At 44.3% G+C, this 22,349-nt stretch overlaps 1 protein-coding gene across 1 annotated transcript in view; it reads right to left on the minus strand.

Moving 5' to 3' along the window:
- LOC311226167 (guanylate cyclase soluble subunit beta-2-like) overlaps nucleotides 1-22,349 on the minus strand; it is a gene marked incomplete at both ends in the record, with an annotated part of 48,155 nt that overhangs the window by 10,341 nt on the left and 15,465 nt on the right. Inside the window, 4 exons of the mRNA XM_084311539.1 lie at nucleotides 1,972-2,071; nucleotides 3,210-3,370; nucleotides 4,894-4,988; nucleotides 5,707-5,780. Coding sequence (XP_084167665.1) covers nucleotides 1,972-2,071; nucleotides 3,210-3,370; nucleotides 4,894-4,988; nucleotides 5,707-5,780 — 430 coding nt within the window. The remainder of the gene's footprint in view (nucleotides 1-1,971; nucleotides 2,072-3,209; nucleotides 3,371-4,893; nucleotides 4,989-5,706; nucleotides 5,781-22,349) is intronic.

Here is a 22,349-nt window from a genome sequence, read left to right on the forward strand (position 1 = left end):
AATTACAGGATTTGTAATTAATTAATCTAATTAATCGCATTTTAATCGCATAACCATTTTAGGCCTGATATTTTATATTCTATAATCATATTTCAAATGGCATGTGTCCGGATGGCAGAATTCAGTACTGTATCTACAAAACCTTCTGTTTAATCATCTTCCATTTATTCATTTGCTTAGATTTTTCAGGTCTGGTCAATTTTAGCATGGTGTTATTCACAGTCAATTCAAATTAATTGAATTGATATTCTCATTTGGTTCATTACAATTTACTCAAGCCTTGTAACAGACACAGTATTTCTGACACTGGGAATACATTCCCTGAGATCCATAGATTCAGATATTAAGAACATGCAAATGGACCATTTAAAAAAAGGCTGTAAATGTTTATTCTACGTTTTAATGGAATGAATGAGATTTAAAAAAGAAATAATAATAATAATAATTTATATATATATTTTTTTGTAATTCATTTTGAGTTAATTTTCATAACGCGATATTTGCTGTGTAATTAATTAATCTAATTAACGCGATAAACTGACAGCCCTAGTAAGAATGTTACCTTTCAAAGGAGACCAGACTCATGCATGTGCTATAAGTATAAAGTATAATAAATCGCAAATAACTTTTCTGGTTTGTTCAATAAAAATAAGAGAAATTGAGATCAATCAAGATATTTTTTTCCCCAATGGTCAACTGTTCTGGAATGTACTTGAAAGTACTGCATTTAACTTTTACCTCGAAAGTGCTTGAGTTTACAAAAGGTAATTTGCGCTATATATATATATTATTCCTAAAATTGCTGCACTTTGTTAAAAATGGCATTGATCTGTTGGTCTGTGTAGTAGCTAAAACAGGATTTTGCTGCTTAAAGTATGTATAATGTATATTCATTGATTCACTCATATACCAAAATTAATTTGAATTGAAAAATGTTGCTTTTCGCATCAAATATTGATATGCGATTAAAATGTGATTCATTTCGATTAATTAACTATAAAGTCTCAAAAATAATTTGATAAAAATTTGTAATCGAGTCCCACCACTATACTTTAAATAGATGATGGAGGGGGGGGGCAGGTGGCGCACGGAGATTACGTTCGTCACCAACACCGGGAGACACTAGGATTCGCCTGTTCGAATCCAGCTCCCGGCGTTGCTATCAGCTTGGCTGGCCTCTCACACTGATACAATTGGCTGTATCAGGGGGTGGGAAAGCTGAAGGGTGGGTCCTGGGCGTTGTGGACAGCAACCCCTACAGTTCGGTCTGGGCGTCTGCTCAGTGAGGGTTGGAACTGAGGAGAGATAGTGTGGCCTCCCACACGCTACACTCTCCCCGGTGAGAACCTGCGCGGCCAGGTTGGCCTGCCCCAGGCTGCACATGCGTCGGAGGAAAGCATGTGACAGTCTCCGGTCTCCCGGACCAACAGTAGGGGAAAGTACGCAACAACCAGGAAGGGTGGGATGGGAGAAAAATCGGGAAAAAGGAGGGGAAGAAAGATATAAAAAAAAAAAAAAAAAAAATGATGGAGCGTCAGCTGAGCTGTCACAGCTCCATGCATGACTTGTCTTAGAGTGTCCTGCTAGAACTCACTTCACCCGTGAAATGAAATGAATGAAGATAGATACAGTCGTGCTGTAATAATTATTAATAATTATTAATATGGGGGCGCCCAAGTGTTCGATTCCCGGACCCGGCGTTCTTTGCCGAATGTCTTCCCCTGCCCTGTCTCCCATTTCCTCCTCTCCCTCTCTCTCTACCAGACTGCCTGGTAGTAAAAACGCAATAAAAAACACATTAAAAAAGTATTCATATGATTATTATAATATTTATAATAATTAATATAAATTAAATATGATTATAATATGTATAATAATATATTATAATAATTATAAATATGTATAATATAATATTTATAATAATCATTATTATTATTATTATTAATAACAATAACCGTTAATAATGATTACCAGGGACGATGTGGCAGAGCCCCTTGCGGTCCGAGTAGTAGTGGAGGAGCATGGTACCCTCAGGGTTCCTCTCCGCCCGGAACGACGGAGCATTCATTTCCTGCAACAAGCGTGTCCAAGAGAGAGAGAGAGAAAGAGAGAGAGAGAGAGAGAGAGAGAGAGAGAGAGAGAGGGAGAGAGGGGTATAAGATAGGTAGACATGGGGGGGAGGGTAGAAGATAGGTAGACATGGGGGGGAGAGGGTAGAAGATAGTGTGGCAGATATCATCCCCCGTCCCATGGCTACGTGAAGGATAGGAGATACTACTGCCACGGGAGGAGAGGAGAAGCAATTAGGCAGCTGATTAGGACTGATAGAACACACCTGTGCACCATTAGATCACCCACATCCCACACGCACACACACCAGACACACATAACATAAAACACTAGGACAGATAGAGTATTGTTGAGAGGAGGTGAGGTAGGAGCGAAGTACTGAGAGAGAGAGAGAGAGAGAGAGAGAGAGAGAGAGAGAGAGAGAGAGAGAGAGAGAGAGAGAGAGAGAGAGAGAGAGAGAGAGAGAGAGAGAGAGATTGTTATTACGGAGTGTTGTGAGGTGAGAGGTAGTGGAGAGGATAGGGGAAGGCGAGAAGCTGTTCATTGTGTACTGGACCCTGGACTGGCTGAGAAACCCCCTTGTGTACTGACCCTGGACCGGAAGACAACTCTGAGTATTGAACAATCCCTTCTTTGGTATGAGAGCCTGATACGTGTTTTGACCCTGGACTGTTATTGGATTACCCTATTTCCCATTGGAATTGTGCTGTTAAACAATAAATATAATTTATTCATTGAAATTGTGCTTGTGTGGACATTGAAATTGTTTGTTTTGGTCCGACAACAACACCAGGCTCGTCACAATAGGTAGACACAGGGAGGTAAGCTAGAAGATAGGTAGACACAGGCAGGTAAGCTAGAAGATAGGTAGACATGAGGAGATAGGATAGAAGATAGGTAGATAGGATAGAAGATAGGTAGATAGGATAGACGATAGGTAGACATGAGGAGATAGGATAGAAGATAGGTAGATAGGATAGAAGATAGGTAGATAGGATAGACGATAGGTAGACATGAGGAGATAGGACAGAAGATAGGTAGATAGGATAAAAGATAGGTAGATAGGATAGAAGATAGGTAGATAGGATAGAAGATAGGTAGATAGGATAGAAGATAGGTAGATAGGGTTTTCTGCCAACCTTGTAAGAGAGGGCCAGGTAGCTGTGCAATGCATCCAAGTTCTCAATGAATTCGAAGAGTGTTCCCCCCAGAGTCCGCAGCATGTGATCATAGCCGGACCGTTTACAGAACTCAAAGAAATACTCTCCAAACAGCCTCAGGACGACCTCTGGCTCGACCTCTGCCGACAGGAAGAGGAGAACGCAGACACGTGCGGGGTGAGCACATGAGTACACAGTTAATTTACTAAAAGTAGAAATACTCAGATAAATGAGTACTCTGGTAAAAGTAAAAGCCCTCCATTCAAATTCTACTTAAGTACATTCAATAGCAAATACTTCTCTACTTTTACGTAAGTATCTAAAGTAAATTTGACTCCTATAAGACTGAAAAAAATGGGTCTTAAACAAGACTCCAAATGCTCCTTATGTACAAATGGGGACGAGGGGACATTTATGCACATGTACTGGGACTGCCCACCAGTTAAGATATTCTGGAAAGAGGTGACCCAGCAATTATCAAATCTCTTAACTCTGGATATACCTGTACACCCCTCTGTATTACTGCTGAATGATGTTTTTGAGTGTGCAGTACACCCACAGTTAAAGAGATTGGTTTTATCGGGTATCACAGTGGCTAAAAAGCTGATAGCATCACGATGGTTCCAACCGGAAAAAATTTGCCGAAAGGTCTGGATTATTACATATCTCGATGTGATTTATCAAGAAATATCTACAGCAAGAATTTTGGGTCTCAATGAATCCAAAATGACATTGTGGTTAGAAGTGGTGGAGAAAATAAAAGCTAGCATATAATGGTAATGTCTGGTTAGGAGCGAGGGATAATGGATGGATTATCCAATGGGGGGTCCGGGAGGGGGGGTACGAGCTAGAGCATAATGTGTGTAGTAGGGTATTAGATAGCAGGTATTGGGGGTATATCCTGTATAAGACATTTAACTATATGGTGATTTTATTGGATGTGCACTGTTAATAATGCTTGTATATCTTATCGAGTGTTGTCATGTTTGTTTATTATGTTTGTTTAAAAAATAATAAAAAAATAAAATACAAAAAAAAGGATCTAAAGTAAATAAAATACACATTCGACATGACGTTTGTGTATCCATTTTGACCTCTATAGGTTAAAGTGGTATGTGGTTTGATTGAATTGATTGAAAACTTTATTAACATATTGCAGAATGGGTACAATACAGTACGGCTCAATACAAACAACTGCTAAGAGGATGCAGACCAGAAAAATACTTTTGTCTTGTTTACATCATGGGTCCTCGTTATGCTGCTCTGATTAAAGGTTGTGTTAAAGTGGTATGTGGTCCAGTTATGCTGCTCTGATTACGTCATCTTGAAGTTGACAGGCTTCAAATGTGAAAGTATATCATCTTTATTTATTTATTTAGTATATTGTGTTTTCTATGCAACATGTTTTTCTTCAAAGTAACTATACTGATGGGTTCAGATAAATGTAGTAGAGTAAAAAGTACAATATCTTCCTTGAAATGTAGTGGAGTAAAAGTATAAAGTTCCCTAAATTGAAAATACTCACATAAAGTACAAGTAGCTCGAAAATGTACTTAAGTACATGAGTGAAAAATACTTAGTTACTTTCCACCACTGCATTTAGTACCCAGCAGTGACCCATAATTCGAATTTTTCAAATATAAGCTATAAAACAAACAGTTACCCAGCAGCTTGCAGGCTTCCGTCACTAGTCGCAGAGTGATGTCATCTTTGTACACTTCATACGTCAAGAAGGCGTCCTGGACGCCCGCGGCATCCCTGCACACCACGGCGTTGGAGGACAGGAAGGAAGGAGGTGGTCAAAGCAAGGGTGAAACTTTAGTTTGAGAAGTGGGGGGCACACAATTATTATGGGATGGGATATATGTACGCGGGATTGATTTGTTCGTGCATGTGAAGAACGCACGCGCGTGAAGCTCAAATCATACCCACGGCGATTTCCTTTTAACCTTAATTTTTTTCATTAGCCATATTCCACTCGACGTGTCATTGCACAAACGCACACATCACAGAAAAGGTTTTGCATATTAATTAACGTTATATAATGTTAGTTTTCGGACTGTAAAAAGTGAGAAGGACAAAAACAAGATTTTGAAAAGTGAGGGGGACATAATATCCCCCCTGTCCCTATAGTGGACATTTCGCCCCTGGATCAAAGTCAATATTTTATATAGGCTAAGGCTATATCACAACGCAATGTGGAGATGTGAGATCTTTGATATGATGATGATGATGATGATGATGGTGGTGATGGTGATGAGGAAGAAAGTGGAGGTTGAATGGTTCGGGGGTTATGCTATTATGTTCATTTTGAAATTATAATAATTATAATAATTATAATAATTTTGAAATTATATTAAAAGTCACGGCTCTCGAAAAAAATAATTTTATGCAAGACATTTACAGTATAACTCCCAGCTTTCCGAACACATGTTGAGAGACCCATGATGAATACCGCGTCGCTGGTCATTCTTACCGGAGTTTTATCCACGTTTCCTCGCCAAACTTCTCTACTACCAGTGACTTCAAACAGGTGTTGATAAACCCATACTGTCGAGAAAAGGAAAAACGACTTAGCCTATAGCAGGAATGACCCGCGCAAAGGACGCTGTAATAATACAAAATAAATACAAATAAAAGTATAATCACCGAATTATATACACACATAACGTATAGCAATTTCAAACATGAAACAACGTTGCATGACATTTTTTTAAATGGCTGTGTATAATTCGGTGATTATACTTTTATTTATTTTTTTATTACAGCATCCTTTGCCATCGCGCCACGCCTGAAAGCAACATACATACCATCACTTTAGCAACTAACTACCCAGCTTTTCATTCACTGTCTGTATCTGCAAATCCACGGTTTCCGTCTGTCACCTCATTGACGCTCCTCTCCGGTAGAATCACAGATGCCACTATATGTCTATACACCAACTAGGTCCAACCGTAGCCCGGCGGTAACTAAGGACAAAACAAGACACATGAATACCAGTATAGGCTAATTTGTGTATTCAACGTTTTGCTCACGAAATCTTCAGAGAAAATAATTACTTTATCAGCGGTTCTCTCTCCATCCTGTTTGGCTCGTCGTCTCGTGTCCAGATCGCAGTGTTGCTGGAGCGAGTCTTGAGGAGGAGCTGGCTGTCCGGACTGTTTGGTGCTGAAATGAAGGATTTCGCTCTCCAGCCGCGTGCGTGCGTGGGCAGCACTGATTGATTGATTGATTGATTGATTGATTGATTGATTGATTGATTGATTGATTGATTGCAGAATGGGTACAATACAGTATACGGCTCAATACACACAATTGTTAAGGGGATTCATGCAGACCAGAGAGAGACTTTCCTCTTGTTTACATCAGGGTCCCCCATTTTCAATTCATCATCATAACATTTATGACATACACGACATACAGATATATACAGTACTGTTACATCCAGACATTTATGACATACAAGATATACAAATATACAGTACTGTTTATTTACAGAAAGAGTTTCTAAAAGAGAATATATACATACATATGTACACTTTATTTTAGTGCCGGCAGTGGGTAACCTAAATCGGGTTAAAAAACGTCTAAATAAAACCAATCAATTCAAATAAAAAGTATATACGCATTAATGCTTACTGTAATGGATAAAAGAAATCAAAGAAGATGACAAGAAATTATTTAAAAAAGCTGCAAAAAAAATTATCTACGTCTATGTGTTGGAAGAGTGGATGTGTAAATGGTGTATTTATATAGTACTTTTATCCAAAAGCGCCTTACAATTTGTTCCTCACATTTTACTCATTCACTCACACATTCACACACCGACGGCGGAGGCGACCGTGCGAGGTGCCGACCTGCTCATTGGGAGGGGTTAAGCGTCTTGCTCAAGGACACTTCGACACGGGAGGAGCGGGAATCGAACCAGGAACATTTTCATTACCATACGAGCGCTCTACCTCGTGAGCCACTGTCGCCCGAAATTAGAACAAATTATTTAACTTAAGAAACATGCTAAGAAAAAAGGGCTATGTGGATCAGTCTGTCACCCATCACTAGACTATAATGTATTGTCATCATACAGCAGAAGTACAGTACAACGAAAAGAGGTTTGCCATTCAACCAGAGTGCAAATGTAGCGGTGTGTGCAACAGCAATATACAATGTACAGGTGATTAAACTGGGTACAAAATATACAAATTAGTCCTACTGAGTGTAGTGCTAATCAGATGTATGTACAGAGTTGTAGTATAATATGTACAGTGATACAGGTGTAAGATATTGTGTCCTATATGTGTTTATATTGTAGAGATATTTTTATACACCATGGGAAGGGGGGAATGTAATTACATTTTTCTGTATGTCTTGCACATTATGGGACAATAAAGTTGACTTTGATACAGGTTCAGTTCAGTTCAGTTCAGAGTTTTTATTTGCCACATGGAATAATACAATCATAGTTTCTTCATTAAAAAAAATCATAAATAGTCATTCCATGGACAAAAGGAGCAGGAAGAAGAATAAATCTTATAGTTACCTGCCCCTTATTCCCAAACTAACATGTATTTTCTTAATGGTCGGCGTACAACCTTATTTACAAAAATAATCATTTATACCATTATAAAAGAAACACAATCCACAGTTAAACAAGAAAAATTTAAATAATAATAATAATGATAAAGAATAAAGAAGAAAAGAAAGAGAAGAGAAAAAAAAGAAAAGATCTCACTATTCAGATCACATTTTGATTTTCATACTGACTAAATATTTTTTTTTTATAAATTTTTTTTAATTGATAAACACTGTTATATCCCTTAAGCTCGCTATGGAGAGCATTCCATAACTTTACACCAATAACTGAAGGACACATCTGTTTAAGTGTGGTACGTGCAAACTGATGTTTAAAATTGTATTTTCTCCTACTAAACTCACTTTGATACAGGGTAGTTGGAATGAAATGCAAATGGACAAATTGATCCCCCTCTGTTAGGATTGGCGCGTTTCGTTGGCATGGTGGAGTGTGGAACCCAATTGCAGCAGATAACGGAGAGATAATTAACAGGAAGCAGGAGACGGTGTTGTGATGATAACAAGGTTTACTCAAACCAGAGAACAGGGAAACACGACTGACACACAGGTAACATTTAAACAATGAACCAGCAAGTGTATGCATGGCCCAGAACACTTAAATACAAACACTAATTAGAGACAGAGGGTAATTACTAACAGGACACAGGTGTGGTAGACAGAACTAACAGAATACAGAGCACACAGGGGAAAACAATAACAATTGTACAAACTGAGACATACGAGACTAAAACACATTTACAAAACACAGACAGTAGGGACACAAGACTAACACAGTGGAAATAATAAAGACAACATAGACAACGAATATATCAAACATAAATGGCAGGAAATAATGTTACTCAGGTGAGTGAGCTGATGCCAGATCTGCCACATCTGGATCAGCCCACCGGTTGGCAATGTTGAAGTGTGAAGTGGTGTATTGAAGGGGAGTTGAGAAGGTCCGAAACCTGGACCAGCCAAACCGGGAGGAGGGTTGCTGTCTGGTCCCGCAGGACCGGAGGAAGCGTTACACCCCTCACTACTTAAAGCGTACATCTACAAGTTGATTATTTCCATTTATGCCATGGTCATCATTTGCCAACAATATAAAATAAAAGCATTTGTACATTTTTGGTGAAAGTTTTGCACTTGCCATTGTGTGTTTTCCTTCCTGGTTGTTAGTGTATCAAGCTGTGTTTCGCCGTAGTTGAAAACAAGTGGGTTTGACAGATGTGCTCTTTAATGTTGCTATGGTTGCAGGTTGGGAAGCAGATGAATTCAGATTAAACTTAAGCCAAACTATGTGCATTAAACGGTTTTAATGCACACCTGCCGGCCATTCAGAAAAGAGTATTCACCCAGACCATGTTTTTTCCTTTTCCCTTCCATCAAGAGGTTAATTGACATACTGTATCCATCTTCTTGATCCTCCAATCACAACTGTTGCTTTCCTCTGACACACTAATGGAATGAAGAAGAGGGGAATGAAGATAAATATCGACAAGACAAAGGTAATGATAACAGGGAGTGAAGGAGAGAGGATTCAGTCAGGAAGATACCCATGTGGAGTCTGTGGAAGAGGAGTGGGAGTAAACTGTGCTGTGTACAGAATGTGACAAATGGTGTCACCAAAGATGTTCAGGTTTGGAAAATCTGAGGGGAGTGACGGATTTTAGATGCCCCACGTGTGAGAGGGAAGAGGAGGAGGTGGTTGGAGATGGTGTTCTAGTGGTGGGAGGGGAGGTGCTGGAGGAGGTGAAGCAGTTTTGCTATCTGGGAGATGTGATGGACTGTGAGGCTGGAGTGGAAAGGGCGGCATTTTTCACACGAGTCGAGGACGCGCATTGCAATGAGCTTTTCCGTGTGACATCACATAAAGAGTTTAAAGACGGAAGTCCAAACTATTTGTTTAAAGGCCAGTTTCTGAATACAGGAGAAAAATGAAGAAAAGGAAGAAAAACATTTAAAACATTAAGAATCATATACATTCCAAACATCCATTGTTTGAAAGAGTTGACTCTTGGTTAAATTCCCATTGTTGGATAATTGTAGCAGAAAAGGTTTTATACCAATACATGATTATAGGCAATACAATCACACTTTTTCTGAGAGATGTTTATTCAGAAAATGCATCAGTTTTAAGATATTATTCTATGTTGGCGGCTGGGTGGCGCAGCGGACATTGCGCTCGTCACCAACGCAAGAGACACCGGGTTCGACTCCGGCTGTTGGTGTTGCCTCCGGCTTGGGCCAGTCGTCATACTAACTCAATTGGCAGAGTTAGCGGGTGGAAGTCGATGGGTGGTAATCTGGACGTTGTGGACAGCGACTCCTACAGGTCGGTTGAAATGGCGGGGGTAGTGTGAGCCTGCCACACGTTACACCTCGCCAATGAGAGTCCACGCTGGCAGGTGAAAAGATGTGACAGGCTGCCTCCTCGTGTATCGGAGGGGACACGTGATGCAAGGCTTCTATCCTTCCTACAACCGGCCAGTGGGGGGCATATGCGAGCAACATTCAAGACAGGGGAGGGGAGAATTGGCACAGCGGGTAATTGGGATGGGAGAAAAAATAGAAAAAGAGGAGAAAAAGTGGATACAAAAATATATATATTATTCTATGTTGCGTATATCCACAAACAAAAATATATTGTATGTTATCAATCAAAAGCGAGGACATGGATGTGATGATGTGACATCACGTGGGTGGGGATGATAGATGGGCCTAACCTAACTGTTTGACAAGAGGTTCAAAATATGGGGCGACAGTGTAGGTAGATCAGTCGTCTGGTAATCCGGAGGTTCCTGTGGTTCGATTCCCGCTCCTCCCGGGCAGTGTGTCGAAGTGTCCTTGAGCAAGACACTTAACCCTTAACTGCTCCCGATGAGCAGGTTGGTACCTTGCATTGTGAATGTGAGTGAATGGGTAAAATGTGAGGAACAAATTGTGACGCGCTTTGGATAAAAGCGCTATATAAATACAGCCATTTACCATTTATATATAACACAACTCAAACGGACAGACAAAACAATGCCTCTACTGCTTTAAAATAAATCTGTCGTCATATGTTTTGAATTAGTTGTTGGTTTGTAAAGTTGTTGAATAAAGTTTCATTGCATCCAATCTACATCTTTGAGATAAAGAATAAAAAGCAATCATGGTACATTGTTTTATAATATACTTTATTAAATCATAGTAAAGAGTTTTACAATCCACTGGCTCCCCATCATACAAAATTCAGTTCAAAATATTGCTCATCACCTTCAAAGCCCTCAACAACCTGGCCCCCTCCTGCCTCTCTGACCTCCTTCCCCACCACACGCCTACCGGCCGCCTCAGGTCCGCAGACACTAACCTCCTCCAACTAGGGATGCTCGATATTGGCTTTTTTTAACGATACCTGTAACTGAGGGGTACAATTCCCTGACTGTATTGATAAGTATGGTATCATTAAACCACTACCGCTTTATGTACTTTAACTACTGGCCATACAGTACACGATATATGAATATGATGAACACTTCCAACAATGAAATCGGTTCCAGTCAAAGGTATTAATCAAGTATTTAATGGAGCAAAAGGTACATAGGATACTTTACATTATTCTTTGAATGCACTTGTAAGGCAAAGAGTATTCGTAGGCAAATCAACACTGAATGTCCATTCTCTGGTTACGCAGGAGGCAATTATACAACCTGGCTCTTAGGGAATTATATCTATGGTACACTAGTGATATAGCTGGATATCCTGGAAGGGTCCTCCCGGTTGTAAGCCGGCAGGGGGGGTAGGAGAGCTGTCGGTAGTAGAACGTCTGGTCAACGATATCTAGGGAGACTCCGAGTACAGAAGACTCTTGATCCACAAACGAATACAGCTTGGTTCTCTTGTAGACTGTAGCTCTACAGTGAAGAAGAAAGCTAGTCGGCCTCAGGCTGTCTGAGGCGCCGACTCGACTTGACTCCTCTCGGGGTAAATCCAACACTCACAGGCGTCGGCTATTATCCGCTCCACAAATCACAGTACCAAAGCAAATATATATTCCAGCCGCAAAGGGCTATGCAGTCGTCGGGTAGGTAATCCAGTGTACATGTCCATCCGGTCCTCGCCTAGATCTCCTCGGGTGAAAGCGCCATGTGGTCGGCCCAGCCTGGATAAGAATCTAGCTAACACGAGGAAGCGTTGGAGATGCTGGTCACTTTAGAACTCTAACCGCACGATGCACCATACACAATAGACTATTATTGACTTAATAGAAATATGTCGCAATCGACGGTATAGTGCCAAACTCTGACAATTCAGTTATTAATTCGCACGCGGTCTCAATGCTATTCTGGGGCCAAACAGGCCATACTTCACCGCACGTTGTATCGTGGGTGAGGCTTCACTTAGTGGGTAACAAACTAGGTTAACTAACTTCTGTATCCACCTGCGCTATATTTATATGCACGGTGAACAAATAGTGCCACTCTCATTTCTGTAGCCGTATCCCTGGGCAGGGCCGGGGCTAGTACAGACATGTCTTGTCGGTAACTTTGAACTTGGCTCCGGGGGCTGGTCCCCTGGCGCCTGGTCCGTTGTCCAATAGGAGAATGAGATATTATGGGCTATAGTAGGCTAAAGGGATATTCCGTGTATATGTACAAGGAATATACAAGGGATATCAAACGATATACAAATACTATTCAATATATATCAATAAATAAATATATATATTCGGTTTAATCTGATCCTTCGTAACAGCCGCCCCCTAATTAGTCCCACCTAATTAGCTAAGCAGAGACAGATTAACCGCACTGTCCACTACTCAATGTCCGCTGTGAGGGTCAGTCAGTTCACAAAGTCATGGGGTCATGGTCGTCATCGATAGTATCGGGGAGCCTTGGCAGTTCTATTAGCCTCGCCACGGGTCGGGTGTAGGTCCGCCCTTGGACGAGCACTTCAGCTGCTCGGACCTTTCCGTCGGCACCGGTGATCACTTTGCTTACGCGGCCAGCCGGCCACATAGCTCGGGGTAGTGACTGGTCGATAATCATGACGACTGTTCCTTCTGTCAAATTGTCTCTCTCTTTTACCCATTTCTGGCAGGTCTGTAGAGACGGTAGGTAGTGGAGTAGGAAGCTGTTCCAAAACTTGTCAGCCAATACTTGACTGTACCTCCACATTCTTCGGCCGTTCGCTTCTTCAGGCCTGTACATTGTCTGGGGTAGCGCGGGGTCCAGCCGCCCCATCAAGAGTGTGTTGGGGGTGACTGGGTCGACATCTGCTACATCACTTGAGACGTAACCGAGAGGCTTTGAGTTCAATACTCCCTCGATCTCCGTGAGGACTGTCATTAGGACTTTTTCCGCCACGGTCTGGGCCCCAAGCACGGCGTACAGGGCTGTCTTTATGGAACGTACTTCTCGTTCCCAAGTTCCACCGAAGTGAGGTGCGTTCGGGGGATTAAACTGGAAGTCAATCTGGGATGGAGCGAGGTGGGTCTTAAGTTCTGGGCCCATAGCTTGGAAGCTCTCTCTCAGCTCTCTTTCTCCGCCTTTGAAGTTTGTCCCCGTGATCAGACAACAATATAGACGGTTTGCCTTTCCGTGATGTGAATCTTCGGAAGGCCATAAGGAATGAGTCTGTGCTCATGGTTGGAAGGAGTTCGATATGTATCGCTCGGGTGGTCATGCATTTGAATACAATACCCCACCGCTTCTCGGTTCCTCTTCCTTTCTTTATATACAGCGGGCCGAAACAGTCCATACCGGTGGAGTGAAAAGGCTTGTCGCCGAGTCGGAGGCGACAGGGAGGTAGGTCTGCCATCCGGGGTATACTGGGCTGCGCTCGCCACTTACGACAGTCTAGACAGGTTCGCTGGAAGCGCCGCACTGCTTCTCTCCCTTGCAGTATCCAATAACGACGTCTGATCTCCGCGAAGACTCTCTCTGCCCCTGCGTGGTGCACATCCTCGTCGTATTTATTTATGATCAGCTCTGTGACCTTGTGTCGGCTGTTCAAGACTATCGGGTACTTGACGTCATCCGGTAAGTCTGGGGCTCTCCGCAGACGACCACCCACTCTGATGAGACTATGGGCGTCGCTCTCGGGTGCTAGGTGGAGCAGTCTGCTGTCTGATGGGACGGGCTTTGCTCCCTGTAGACAGTCTAGCTCGTCGGGGAACGAGTCTCTCTGGGCTCGTTGTAGTAGAAGAAGTTCTGCTTCTTCGTAGTCAGCTGCTGAAATGTCAGTAGTGGGCTGAACCTCTGGGTGGTGCCACAGAAATGTCTTTAGCTGCGCACTCTCTAGGGTGAGGCAATCGTCTATGTCGGGGTCTGTGGAGACGAGTGTGTTCAATCCACAGAACATAGATTTCTTGTTTTCGGCCTCCTCTTTACTCGCCTCCCGTGGGGTGGGTGTAGGCCACTCTTCTTCCGGGAGCTTGAGAAACTCTGGTCCGTCACTGTATAGGTTGTGACGGGTGAGGTCATCCAGGGACATTCCCCGGGTGATGACGTCAGCTGGGTTGTGTTTTGTGTCCAGATACCTCCAGCTCGCTACTTCTGTTAACTCTTGAATCTCTGTGACTCTGACTCCCACGAAGACCTTGTATCTGCACGAATCAGACCGGATCCATGTGAGTACTGTCGTGGAGTCTGACCACAAGATTGTTCTTTGCACCGGAATGGTGAGTTCACGTTGGATTAACGTGGCGAGCTGCGCTCCTGCTAGGGCTGCGCAGAGCTCTAGACGCGGGATAGATTGTTGCTTTCGTGGGGCTATTCTTGAGCGAGCCAGGATGAAAGCAGTATGTATTTCTCCTCCCTCCTCTCGGGCACGCAAGTAGGCCACCGCACCGTAGGCTACTTCGGAGGCGTCGCTGAAGACGTGCAGGTCCATCTTGCATGTCTCTGGCCTCACTGTGGGTGGGAAGTAGCTGCGGCGTATGTTAACACCTGGGAGTGAGCTGAGTTCCGTCTCCCACTCTCTCCATGTGGATGCAAGGTGTTCGGGTATGGGGTCGTCCCAGCCCTGGTCCTTGTCCCATAACGCTCTTACAATCATCTTTGCCCTGGTGGTGTAAGGTAGAATACATCCCAACGGGTCATATTGTCTGGCGAGTGTTCTGTATACACTCCGTCTGGTGGTCGGTAGTGCCGTCGACCTTCCCTGCTCCTTGGTCAGGGGTTTGTGTCTATAATGGAGCGAGTCTGTTTTGAAGCGCCAGACTAGTCCTAGTGTCATTTCTTGGGCTTCTCCTGGGATGGTCGCCATCCAGGTCTCGCTGCTCGCTGCCTTGTCCTCGGGGGAGAGGCTGCGCAATACTTGCGGGTCGCTGCTGGCCCACTGCCTGAGATCAAAGCCGCCTTTGATCAGGGAGGCGCGGAGCTTGAGTAGAAGAGCCTCGGCTTCTTCTGGCGTCGAGACGCTTTGCAAACAGTTGTCCACGTAGAAACTATTTCCTACACTTTGTCGGACCTCTTCATCTGCTGCTGGGTCCTCTGCGACGTGTTTTTGCAGTGCAAACGTAGCACAGCATGGGCTGCATGTGGTTCCGAAAGGGAGGACTTCCCATTGATAGATGGCTGGTTGCTCATCCCCGATCCTCTCTCTCCATGGTAACCGCAGCAGGGGCTTGTCCTCTGGGGAGAGGCTGCGCAATACTGGGGGGTCGCTGCTGGCCCGCTGCCGGAGATCAAAGCCGTCTTTGATCAGGGAGGCGCGGAGCAGCGCACGACGTCGCCAGTCAATTTTCTTTATGTGTCCCGCTGTGATTAGCTTGTTGATCTCAGCGCGGTGCACAATCTCTTGAGCGGGGTCTCTGGCTAGGCGCCGCTCTGTGTTCAATAGATACCGCTCCGTCGCTTCTTTTGTGGCGTGGAAGGTGGGCATACCCTCTCGCCTCAGGAGTGGAGTTGCGTATCTCATCACTCCGTTGACTTTGACTCTCTTTGTCCCTTGCTCGAGGAGGGCTATAGCGTAAATGTCTTCCTTGGAACGAATGTCTTTCTTTTCGTTCTTAAAGGGCATTGTCTCTAGTGTCCATAGCCTCTCGACGTGCTGTAGGAGAGTGGTGTCTTCTTCTGTCACTCTGGAGTGGAGGCAGTTAGTGGCTGCTGTTCGGTTAAGAGACTTAGCGAGGGGGCCTTGTAATGTCCATCCTAGGCGGGTCTCGACTGCTGCAGGACAGCCTCTGGGTCCTGTGTGGACTCGGTCTATCGGGACTATGAGGTCTGCATGGTCGGAGCCTATCAGCAGGGTCGGGGTGGCACCGTCTATGAGCGGGATAGGTAGTTGACGCAGGTGCACATATTTATCCATCAGCTTGGCGATGGGGTAGGTGTACTGCGACAGGCCTATTTCTTGGCTGGTGAAAGCATCAGTAATCCTATACCGTCTCTCTGGCTGCCCGCTTGCTGCGATAGTGAAGGAGACATTCTCGCCCTTTATCGTCTTTAGATCTCTTCTTATTGTCCGAATCGTCATCTGGTTTTCGCTCCCCCGCAGCCCCAGCTGGGCCGCAGCGGACGCGAGGAGAAGGGTCTTCTCTGACCCGTCGTCAAGGACGGCGTAAGTGTCCATGACCTTATCTTGGTAACTCAGTGTTACGCGGACCACCTTTAAGAGCACCTGGGCGCCCCCGCTGCTAGCGGGGTCAATGTACGTGTAAGAGCCAATTTACATGGTTGTAGTGCCATATGTTATATTTTATGCATTTGTTTGGATTTATGTATTTATGATAAATTCTGCCTGTAATACATTGTGCCTGCCAGCCTGCCAAATTGAGTTTGTGGCATCAGTTCCCGTTGCTCACCAGTAGGTGACATACGTAGCTACTTAATGAGTAACGGGACTGATGACAGGCAGGTGTGTTTTGTTACCGGTAGAGCCAAACAGTTTTTGACCGTCAAGTCGTCAAGTCGTCAAGTTGTCACGTCGACACGGCACGTTGTTTGTTATCGTTTTGTTTGTAGGGTAAAGTGTTTGTTTGTTCTTTTGAAGGTATCGTTGGCATTTGCTTTGTATCGCATGCAATTGGTGCATACGTTAATTATGTGGTAAATAAACCCATTTGGGGTACTAGTGGAACGGACCTTGTGGACATTCATTCCTTTCACCAGACGGTATACAACAGCGGCCACAGACGCGTCAACTATAGGTTTTTAGCCGGTAACAGCCTCCTCAAGGGCTTATAGTTTTATTTGTTTTTGTTAAAGTCAAGTTGGCCCTTATACAAGTCAAAAACTAGTGCTCGTTGAGAACACATGAAGAGCAAGTCAAAAACTAGTGCTCGTTGAGAACACATGAAGAGCAAGTCAAAAACTCGTGCTCTTTAGTATAAAGGTGGATTGAGAACCACACCAAGAGCAAAGCAAGTCAAAAACTTGCTCATCAGTAAAGTGGATCAGCCAGAACCACAGCAAGACGAGCAAAGTAGGTTTAAGCTTTGCGCAACAAGAAACGTTGAGGACAGCGGGGAAGCCATTCAGCCTCGCTTTGATGCGCGCGCGGAGCTGATGCGTTGAGGACTGCGTGGGATTTGCGCAGTTCCAGCTGTTGGATGTCAACATAGCCATGAGCTGAGAAGCGCTGAACGTCAACCTACTCATCAGAGCTCCGACTACAACCAACGGTACCCAACGTCAGCTGCCAACATTTTCCGTGGTAGGCTACAAGCCGAGGTAAGGTAGCGCTACCCCTTTTTTTTGGCCATGGTAAATGTGTGCACACAACTCTTACGTTTTGCGAGCATAAAGTCCAATGCATTGGTAGCTGAAAATAGACTGCGCGTACCAGTCTACCGTTAACTTTGATTTGTTTGTGCGCGCCACCGTTGAATCCGTTATGTGCGCCACGCACAACTATCGTTGACTGTTTGAATCCCTTCGTGCGCGCCGGGCATAACGTTATTGCTTCAATCATTTCACTGCTGATTGTCAACATGAGCGTTGCGGATGACAATCAAGACATTAATAATGAGCAACTCGTCGGTGCAGAGGCGGCTGTGAAAACTGTCACAATGGAAAAAAGGGAAATTAAACTGACCTTAAAGGCTGTAATGGAAAAATTGGGAAAATTGGAAAATAAAAGATCAGATATATTAAATAAGGCACAAAAGTTGTACAAAATGATGGAGGTATTTATGCACAATGCTGACGTGACAGGGGTACAAGATGTATTATGTGAATATGTAAGGCTGTGTGAGACAGCCAAATCTGTACAAAATGAATTTATGAATACGTCAACTATGTCCCCGGACGAAAATACATTACAAACTGCCTGGTTTGGGTCAAGAATAAACACGTTGGAAAGCTTCCACATGCTTGTTGAGAGTTGGCTGGCACAAAATATGGCAATTACAAATAGCCAGGGTGAAGTGCACTCAGAACCTGTGCACACAGAGGATGTGCACACTGTCTGTGTAGACACAGAGGCTGTGCACACAGAGGATGTGCACACTGTCAGTGCACCCACAGAGGACGTGCGCCCAGACAACATACAAACAGTGGTTGATGATGTGAAACCAAATGACAGTATTTCAAATATCTCCTTTGGACGCTCACAAGGCAGCAGAAAGAGTGGTAGCAGTGTCAGCTCTGAACGCCTCATAGCAGAGGCTAAAAGAGCATCACTGCTGGTGAAAGCAGCGTACTTAAAGGAGAGACAAGCTCTGGAGGATCAAGAGCAAGTGTTAAGGAGGAAAAAGGAGCAGCTTGAAATGGAGGCTGAGTTGGCTGTATCCACTGCCCATTTGGCTGTTCTGCATACTACGTCAGATGCAGGGAGACGGTCACGAACCTCTAGCCAAAGGCATGTGGGAAATCACACCGGACCTCCTCATTCAAGCCATACTGTGCTAAATCCGACAGCACAGCAATTCAGCATTCCTATGCCAGAGCCTGTTGTCAAGCCAAAGGTTAAACCTCACCTCTTCCACATGCCCTCACAAGGTGGAGCTGCTGCACAACCAACCCTCTTCCACTTGCCATCACAAGGTGGAGCTGCTGCACAACCAACCCTCTTCCACATGCCATCACAAGGTGGAGCTGCTGCACAACCACCCCTCTTTCACATGCCATCACAAGGTGGAGCTGCTGCACAACCACCCCTCTTTCACATGCCATCACAAGGTGGAGCTGCTGCACAACCACCCCTCTTTCACATGCCACCACAAAGTAGAGCTGCTGTCCAACCACAATTGTATCAACCTTTTCAAATGCCACCACAAGGTGGAGCTGCTGTGCAACCACAACTGTATCAACCTTGTCAAGTACAACTTCAAGGAGACTTGAGTACAGTCCTGCAACGGCAGAATGAAATCACTAATGCTCTTGTGCAACAACAGCTCACAATGTCTCTACCATCCAGAGACATCCCTGCCTTTGATGGTGACCCGCTTCACTACAGGAGCTTCATAAGATCCTTTGAGCACAATATTGAAGCAAAGGCCAACAAAGCTGATTGTTTATATTTTTTGGAACAGTTCACAAAAGGACAACCACGTGAGCTGGTAAGGAGTTGTCAGCACATGATGCCAGACCGTGGTTATGACATGGCCAAAGGTCTTCTGAAAGAACATTTCGGGAATGAATTTAAGATCGCTACGTCATATATCGAAAAGGCCTTGGCCTGGCCCGCAGTTAAGGCTGAAGATGTAAAGGCACTACAGGACTATTCTCTGTTCCTGCGCAACTGTTGCAACGTAATGACAGAGATGCAACACATGCAGGAACTTGACATGCCTACCAACATGCGCATGATTATAACCAAGCTGCCCTACCGATTTAGGGAAAGATGGAGGACAACAGCTTATGAGCTACTTGAGCGACGACATCATAGAGCTGTTTTTAATGATCTGGTCACATTCGTGGAACGTCAGGTCAGGATCCTTTCTGACCCACTTTTCGGTGACATCCAGGATAAACCAACCATAAAGGATGGATTGAGCAACAGGAGCAAGTTCCAGCCTCAGTCCAAGTTTGGCAGAGCTGAAGGCAACAGCTTTGCTACAACTGTCACACGTCTGGACTCCAAGGACCCAGACTCAGGCCCTGTCCATAGGGGACAGGATTCCAAAGCCAATTCAGGCTCTGTCCATAGGGGACATGATTCTAAACCAGACTCAGGCTCTGTCCATAGGGGACAGAATAGCGGAGCATACTCAGGCTCTGTCCATAGGGGACATGATTTCAAAGTCAATTCAGGCTCTGTCCATAGGGGGCAGGATTTTGAAATGGAGAAATCTGAGTCTTGTGTATGCTGCTTTCAGGATCACTCTCTGTCAGAGTGCCCGCGGCTGAAAGGCAAGAACCACAATGATAAAATTATCTTCATAAAGCAAAATAGGATTTGTTTCGGATGTTTGTGTTCCGGTCACATGAGTGCTGGTTGCGACAAGCGCCTAACCTGCAAGGTTTGTGAGAAAAAACATCCAACCATGCTTCACATTGACAGGCCTTACCTCAGCACATACCAGCAGCCTAATTCATCTGCAAGTGTCACTTCAGCTGTCAAGTCAAGTGTCACTATAGCCACGCAGACGTGTGGTCTTACTGGGGCCGGCGGAGGAAATTGTAAGCTGTCCATTCTGCCAGTCCAAGTCAAGTCCACAAATGGAAAGATACTGCAAACATACGCCTTTCTCGACCCTGGCAGTTCTGCAACATTTTGTTCTGAACATTTAATGAGTGCATTGGATGTGACTGGACCACAGACTAGCTTCCTTCTGCGCACTTTGAGCCAGGAGCAGGTGGTATCAAGTACCTCACTGAAAGGTTTGGAGGTCTCTGGTCTCAATGGGGACACTTTCTATAGCCTCCCAGAAGTCCTTTCACAAAGGAAAATGCCTGTGACAAGTGACAATGTTGTATCACAGGAAGATTTGCTGAAGTGGCCTTACCTGTCCCATGTCCAAATTCCCAGCATAAAGGCAAATGTTGATCTATTGATTGGTACCAATGCTCCCAGGTTATTGGAACCTTGGGAGGTGATCAACGGCCGTGGAAATGGTCCGTATGCTATGAGAACTGTTCTGGGCTGGGTGGTCAACGGGCCCCTGCAAGAAAATAATGGTCCTGAAAATGGGATTTCAGTGGCCACTGTCAATATGATTTCCGTGAGCAGATTGGAAGAGACACTGAGCAACCTGGGAACTTCACTGAACAACCAGATTTCGGTGTGCCGTCCCTTGAGTTTCCTTGGCCCAGTTACACTTCCTGCCAAGTCCATGCTGCTCAAACTGTGGAGAAGAGTGTGCAGCTGGGATGAAAACATTCCCAATGACATTGAGCGCCAATGGACAAGATGGCGGGAGATTTCATTGACATTTGCAACTCTGCAGCTCCTCTGCAGAGTTTTTAGAGGCCTTCCCAGACGAGAACGGCTTGGGGTGCTCGGTGCTTAAAGGCCAAGACATTGATCTTGGAATGACCATTGACCGGGCTTGGAAGTTTGTTATGCACGAGGCGATAGTCTCAAATATTGATTTGTTTTGTGGTTATATGGCATTGATTTGTTTTGTGGTTATATGGCACACTTTGGCTCTTTTTGTTTTTCATTTTATGTTATAATTGTTATATGTTATGACATTTAACAATTAGAGGCCGGCGTGTAAGAGCCAATTTACATGGTTGTAGTGCCATATGTTATATTTTATGCATTTGTTTGGATTTATGTATTTATGATAAATTCTGCCTGTAATACATTGTGCCTGCCAGCCTGCCAAATTGAGTTTGTGGCATCAGTTCCCGTTGCTCACCAGTAGGTGACATACGTAGCTACTTAATGAGTAACGGGACTGATGACAGGCAGGTGTGTTTTGTTACCGGTAGAGCCAAACAGTTTTTGACCGTCAAGTCGTCAAGTCGTCAAGTTGTCACGTCGACACGGCACGTTGTTTGTTATCGTTTTGTTTGTAGGGTAAAGTGTTTGTTTGTTCTTTTGAAGGTATCGTTGGCATTTGCTTTGTATCGCATGCAATTGGTGCATACGTTAATTATGTGGTAAATAAACCCATTTGGGGTACTAGTGGAACGGACCTTGTGGACATTCATTCCTTTCACCAGACGGTATACAACAGCGGCCACAGACGCGTCAACTATAGGTTTTTAGCCGGTAACAGCCTCCTCAAGGGCTTATAGTTTTATTGTTTTTGTTAAAGTCAAGTTGGCCCTTATAGTACATAACACTTGCCTTTGTGCTGCTTGAGGGTGCAGGCTTTCTTCTGTTACTGTCGTGTAGGACATCTAGGTGGGCTCCGTCACACCGACTACACCTCTTCTTTAAGCGGCAATCGGCTGCCATGTGACTGCGCGCACATCGGTAACAGCGTCGGTTGGACTTTATCCATTGACTCACTTCTTCAGCGGTCATCTTCTTGAACATGTCACATTGTGACAACCAGTGTTCCTTTTCGCAGTACGGGCACACCATCTTCCACTTCTCTTTCATCGAGGGGGTACTGTGGTTCTTGCTGCTCGGTACTGATTCTGATTGGTGCATGACAGTCACCAATCTTCGGCCATCGTTTGCTCTCCTAGGTCTAGGGATGCCCCCCGGACCCCGGTTTTA

This window comes from Notolepis coatsorum (genome assembly GCF_963971535.1).
Source record: "Notolepis coatsorum genome assembly, chromosome: 1".
In the NCBI taxonomy this organism is placed as follows: domain Eukaryota; kingdom Metazoa; phylum Chordata; class Actinopteri; order Aulopiformes; family Paralepididae; genus Notolepis; species Notolepis coatsorum.